At 38.0% G+C, this 6964-nt stretch overlaps 1 protein-coding gene across 1 annotated transcript in view; it reads left to right on the plus strand.

Annotated features, from left to right (window-relative positions):
• Positions 1-6964, plus strand: part of LOC107730361 (transferrin receptor protein 2-like) — a 17118-nt gene that overhangs the window by 7634 nt on the left and 2520 nt on the right. Inside the window, exons 3-10 of the mRNA XM_016541183.1 lie at positions 1179-1398; positions 2269-2455; positions 2887-3027; positions 3099-3207; positions 4242-4484; positions 5380-5519; positions 5594-5775; positions 5860-5979. Coding sequence (XP_016396669.1) covers positions 1179-1398; positions 2269-2455; positions 2887-3027; positions 3099-3207; positions 4242-4484; positions 5380-5519; positions 5594-5775; positions 5860-5979 — 1342 coding nt within the window. The remainder of the gene's footprint in view (positions 1-1178; positions 1399-2268; positions 2456-2886; positions 3028-3098; positions 3208-4241; positions 4485-5379; positions 5520-5593; positions 5776-5859; positions 5980-6964) is intronic.

Here is a 6964-nt window from a genome sequence, read left to right on the forward strand (position 1 = left end):
AAAGTATATTTAAAAACTTTAATGTTAGGTGGGATTAATCACAATTAATTTCAGAAAAATGTGCGATTAATATTTATATATATATATATATATATATATATACACTGTATATATATATATAGAGAGAGAGAGAGAGAGAGTAGATATGTATTAGTGTTGTCAGTCGATTAAGAGATAATTCACCTTTTTTCTGAAATTAATCGCGATTAATCTCACCTAACTATATTGCAATAATTTATGTTAATATTTGTTTAGTGGCATCTTTTTTATGAGTGAAGGCAAGTATCACTGATACCAATACTACTGATGTCTCTATAAAATAGATTTTCCCCCCTAATATTTAACCATTGACTAGCCATTCAGCATTACAGTATAAATGAGAGCTTTCAATTTGAACATTTATTAGACTTTAAAACATAACAACTTCTAATTTAATTTAACTTATAACAATCTTCACATAAACCCATTATAATAAATGTCATATTAGGTATCTGTGACCTTCAGCAAGTATAGGAAATATACAGAAATTGTTACAAAAAGTTACCAAACAAAAAAATCTTAATTAAATATAAATGAATCCTTAAAGCTGTTTCTTTTGATGTTTGATTAACAGACATCACAGCAGCTGGTTATTAGGTTTTTTGGCTGCTATCACTTTAAGAGCTGCTAAACGTGGCGTGGATCTGACATGCATCGTGTTTTCTCACAATTTTTTATATATAATTGCACTTCAATATGAAATTATATACAGCACGCCAGTGTATTTGTACGTGCAATTGAAGAGCATGTGTTTCAAGCACAGTATAACGGCAGACAGGAGAGGAAGATTTGTTTTTACTGATATATGGTCTGACAACATCTCATCTGACCACAGTTCACTGTTGTTCTCCTGAAGCTCGTTTGACTCGCGCCTGTCGCTGAGGAGAAGTAAAGCGTGCGTATGAAAAGTCTCCCACTTGATGTGCTTGTAAAGACGTTCTTCGCGTCTAAATAAATGCAATTCTTGTCAAGAAAACCATTAACACCATTAATTTGAAAAAAATTAATTGCATGTGTTTAACACGCTAATTTTGGCAGCACTAAAATATATATATTTTTTACTGTACTTTACATTTGTTTTACTGTAAACATTGATTGTTCGTTTATTCTTGAGTTGATTGACAGTTGTGTGTGAGCAGGCGGCAGGGGGCGGAGCTCAGGCGAATGAGGATGTGGAGGAAGGGGGCGGAGTCCGGCGACGAGCCCCGCCCGTTGAGCTGAAGCTGGTCCCTCTGGAGGAGGGGTCAGAGGTCACGCTGAACAGTGACATCACCAGCGCACTGATGCTACAGCAGCAGATAGACCGCAGGAAAGCAGCCGTCTACCTGACACTGAGCGGCCTGCTGATCTTCACCACAGGTCAGCACACACACACTCTCACACTCTCACACACACACACACACTCTCTCTCACTCACACACACACACACACACACATACACGCATCAGCCGAACCCCTTTGAGCTAAAATATTTGATAAAATAAGTCCTACTGAAATTAAACTTATATTTCAATAAATTAACATGCCATCAGTTATTGGCCACATGACATGCAGGTAAACTTATGAAATATTTAATATATTTTAGTAAGTGCTTTATTTTCATAGTTTCTATTTTAAAATAATTTAGTTCTAAATTTTTATTAATTAATTATGAGTTTTATTTTTATTTTTTTTATGGTGTAATCTTTAGTAAGTAATATAGTAATTATTAGTAAATGTTTAATTTTGATTGTTTTATTTTAAAATTGGACATTTAATTTTTATTAAGTTTTGCTTTAAAATAATTTTGTTTAATTCTGTATTTTTATGATGTAATTATTTATTAGAAAGTGTTTTAGTTTTTTTTTTTTAATAATTTGTTTTAAGACTTTTTATGATTGTATAAATTTTTATTAAGTGCATTATTTTTATGTATTTTTTAAAATAATTTAGTTTAATTTTAGATTTTTATTTTTTATTATTTTATTGTTTTTTAGTAATATAATTTTTTTTAAATCGGGTGTTTTATTTTGATTTGTTTTCATTTTAAAATAATTTATTTTAATTTGACATTATGATTTAATTCATTTTTAGTAAGTGTTTTATTTTGAAATAATGTGATGTGAGGTCATGTGACCCCAGTGTTTGACGGTCACTGCATGTTGTCATTTCTCACACTCGTTCAGTCCAGTAGTGTGCAGTCTGTAGTGTGCACTAGTGCTGCATTCTCAGTGTCGGTCTGGTCCACAGCGTTCCTGCTGGGATACGTGGCGTTCCGTGGAATGTGTCGTCTGTGCGGGAACGACGGCGATCTGATTCCTCTGAGCGACGCGGCGGGAGCTCAACACTCGGCCGAGGGAGGCGTCATGTACATGGCAGAGCTCCGAGAGATGCTGAAGAAGTACCTGAAGGAGGAGAGGATCGAGGACACACTCAGGTCAGCAGCTACTGTTATTCACTGTCTATCACTCTTGAGACTGCTGCTTCAAAAACAGCAATCTGTACTGTATTAAATGCTATGGAAATATAGCTGACTTGACAAAACATTAATTCGTAAAGTCAAATTACAATGAAGACTTTTGAAATACAAAATCAAAATAAAACCCTTACTAAAGATTAATCATTAATCATTTAAAAATTTAAAACAAATAAATTGTTTTAAAATAAACAATCAAATTGCAGCATTTAAATTCATTTATAAATAAAAATAAAACACTAAACATTTATTAAGTCACAGAACCTGGAAAATTAAAATCAATTATTTAAAAAATAAAACCCTTTCTAATAATTAATTAAATAAAATAAATTATAAATAAAACCGACCTGTAGCGGGGGTCCTGTTGGTGTTGATGTGGTGTTTTCACTCAGGCGTGTGAGTCGGGCGTCTCATCCTCCGGGGTCCTCAGAAGGAAACGCGGTGGCCAGAGAAATCCTGCAGAACCTGCAGAACCTGCGCATGGATCACACCTGGACCGACTCGCACTACGCCACGCTGCAGTTTCCCTCCAGGTGAGCGTCCGTCTGCCATTCGCCGAGCCAGCGCCGCTTCAGCCAATCACACGCCTGCCCTGCTCCCACAGGACGCAGCGGAACACGCTCTGGTTGGTGGATTCCGAGGGGGCGGAGCTCGAGGAGATTCCGCTGGACAGCGAGGGATACTGCGCCTACAGCGCCACGGGAACGACCACGGTAACCATGGCAACCGCGCATAAACCAGCGAGGCGTGTATCATTGATACCAATACTACTGATGTCTCTAGGAAATTATTTTTTCCCCCCTAATATTTAACCATTGACTAGCCATTCAGCATTACAGTATAATTGAGAGCTATCAATTTGAACATTTTTTAGACTACTTAAAATAACTTCTAATTTATGTGAACTTAAAACAATCTTCACATAAACCCATTATAATAAATGTCATTTTGTTGATCTGGGTTTTATTTTAAATCGAGTTGTGTTGCACCACTTAATTTTAAACACAGATTAACAAATCGAGGATTAGAATTATAATCTGCGATTAAAACCTCCATCTACGCCGTGATGGATTCACCATTGTAATTAAACCGCAATAATGTTAATATTCCTTATCCTTCTTTACTGACTACCAAACTCTCTCCCTGACATAAGAGAAGAAAGTCATACCCTCGAGGCATCCTAGGTGTATGAGTAAAACGCAGCCTAATTTTCATTTTTGGGTGAACTAACCCTTTAAAGTTTGGTGCAACAGAACTATTAGATAAACCTTGATTTAATCTAGATTTAAGATTAATCCTTATTGGTGCAACCCACCCTAAATTCTAAATTAAATACAGATGAATCCTTAAAGCTACAAAAGTTATTTATTACCTCTTTTTTTCTTTTGTTCTTTGATTAACAGACATCACAGCAGCTGGTTATTTGGCTGCGATCACTTTAAGAGCTGCCGCTGCTGAACATGACATGAATCTGACACGCACATGACTCGTGTATAACAAATGCTTACATGCATGCACAGTTTTAATGCAGCTTTAATTGCCTTTTTGGTAATTTCATGACTTAATTGACGACATAACTATGACATTGCATGCTCGTAGTAAATTATATACAGCGCGCGCCGGCGCATTTGTCCGTGCGATTGAAGAGCACGTGTTACAAGCACAGTATAACAGCAGACAGGACAGGATTGCATGCGTTAGCGCACTAATTTTGACAGCACTAGTTTTAGCGTGTGTTGTTGCGCAGGGAGGCGTTGTGTACGTGAACTACGGCCGGCGCGAGGACTTCGATCAGCTGCGTGCGATGGGCGTCGCCCTCAACGGCTCCATCGCCGTGGCGAGGGTGGGAGGAGCCGTGAGCTTCGCCGAGAAGGTGTGGCTTGCGCAGGAGGCGGGGCTTGTGGGCGTTCTCATCTACCCCGACCCCGCCGACGTCCCGCAGGATCCACGGCGACTCGGTCTCCATAGCGACGCAGTCATCTCTGAACACGTGCGTACTGTGACTTTACTGAAATAAAACTCTTACGAAATTGTATAAAATCATAAAAATTTAAATTTTTGAATGTCAAATAAAAATAAATTATTTTAAAATAATCAAAATAAAACATGAATAATTAAATACAATTTTAAAATAAATCAGAAAAATCAATATAAAACACAAAAATTTATTAAATCATGTTTTTTAAGACAACCAAAATAAAAAACTTTATATTTTAAGTTAAACTAGATTTTTATCTTTATGTATATTTTTTAACACTGCTGTCTGTTTTAAAGGGAAAAAAACTGATTATAATAGCCTTAAACTTTTGTCTCTTTACTTAGTTAATTTTTCCTTATTTTATATAAAAATAAAACAAAATTTTAATTTTGCCCTTGTTCCTGACTCTTTCCTTAACTAATTTATTCAAATATTTTAAACAGTTAACAGTTTCATGAAAAAATTTACAAAACTTATTTTTAAAAGACGTTATTTACTCCATGCTAATAGATCTATAAAAAGTATTTGAAATTGCGCTTTTTCATGAGAACATTTAAACATCATAAAAATCACTTCATGTAGTAATCTTTTTGTACTGCTATTTTAAGGAAGAAAATTTTTTCAAAATCCTTCTAGTGTTAAAGGATAGATTAAAATATCTTCCAAATAAACTTTTTTGTCTCTTTTTCTTAACGATGAAATCATTTTTGAGCATTTCAATTCAGAAATCCATTACTTTTTATAATGTTTCTTAATTATAAAGTCCAGAACCTATAAAATCAAACCTCTCCAAGTGAGAATTCCAGCACAGTATCATCAAACCTCCACTAAAGTTGATGATGCTTATTCCCTGTTATGTGTTCAGATGTGTCTAGACACAGTTTACAGTCATTTCCCATCACGACAGGTGCATCTGGGCTCCGGTGACCCGTTCACACCTGGGTTTCCCTCCTTTAACCACACCCAGTTCCCTTCCACCCAGTCCTCAGGCCTGCCAATCATCCTGGCTCAGCCAATCAGCGCCAACGTCGCTTCCAAACTGCTGAGGTCAGCCCTGCCCCTTTCATTCCTGAATCGCAGCATCTCAATCATGAGTTTGATGTGTTTGTGTGTGTTTTCAGTCAGTTGTCTGGCGCTGGTTGTCCGCGAGGCTGGCAGGGCCGTTTACCATACGTTCAGTGTGTTTTGGGGCCGGGCTTCACGGGGCCCGGCGAGCGCAGGGTGAAGATGGCCGTCTATAACACCATGAAGCCGGTGCTGCTCAATAACATCTTCGCCTCCATCGAGGGCAAAGTCGAACCCGGTCAGACCGCCAGCACACGGTATGAGATTAAGAGAGCGGTAGATCAGCAGATGAGTATTAACCGGCGGTTTGTGTTTCTCTCAGATCACTATATCATCATCGGGGCCCAGAGGGACTCGTGGGGCCCCGGAGCCGTGAAGTCTGGAGTGGGAACGGCCCTCCTGATGGAGCTAGCCAGAACCTTCAGCAACATGGTGGAAAACGGTAAACTAAAGCAATAAGCCCCAAGAAGCCGTGGTTTACAGTGAATTTATAACAGCTAAGGGGCGTTGTTAGGCACGTTGTTAGGCTGTTATAAATTCACTGTAAACCACGGCTTCACGGGGATTATTGCTTTTATAAAACGGTTATTCCATATACGTAGTAAGGTTTCACAAAATAAAACAGAGCAAATAAAGTGTAATGATATTAATAAAAACAGTATTCTTCCACCAAACAATGTAGCTCCTCAGAATCAGTTGTGGTTGCAACAAAGTGGTTGCCGAGCAACACACAAATGTAAACAAAGGTGTATGTTACTTTGTAGTAATTTACAACAGCTTCGAACGCGGCTCAGCCAATCAGAATCAAGCACCGGAACTCTCCGCTTTATAATAAAGTTTTATAAATGTTCTAAAATCTTAAAATATCTAAAACAACCTGTAAATCTGGCCTCACGTCATTAAAAATAGTTTATTTTAAGTGGGTGCCCTGCAGCACGATTGATTCCTCAAATCATCTTTGAAGGAAGATATTTATAAAAACAAGTGCAGCAGTGATCTGAATGCCTGAGTTTGTTCAGAGGAGGTTCACGTTCAGGGTCCACCAGAGCCGCAAACCACCGTCAAACACCAACAAACATTTAACTCTGACTACAGAGTAAATACATGGTAAGAATGCAGTGAATCAGATTTACAAGCACACATCTGGATCAGAGTCAGTGCAGAAGGGCTTCATGTTCAATCTTACAACAATATGAAGAGGCAGAATAACAGAAAGCTGTGCATTAGAGGAGAAAAAGACAGACGGTTCTGACCGTGCTGAATGTCCTTCATGTCGAGATGTAAACTGGACATCAGGATCCCCACGGCCTGAGAACGCTTGGTGTTCAGCAGCTTCACCACCTACAACACACACACATACGCACAGACAGACACACACACACACACACACACACACACACGCGCACAGACAGACACACACACACACA

This window comes from Sinocyclocheilus rhinocerous, unplaced genomic scaffold (assembly GCF_001515625.1).
Source record: "Sinocyclocheilus rhinocerous isolate Xijiao unplaced genomic scaffold, SAMN03320098_v1.1 scaffold3991, whole genome shotgun sequence".
NCBI classification, from domain to species: domain Eukaryota; kingdom Metazoa; phylum Chordata; class Actinopteri; order Cypriniformes; family Cyprinidae; genus Sinocyclocheilus; species Sinocyclocheilus rhinocerous.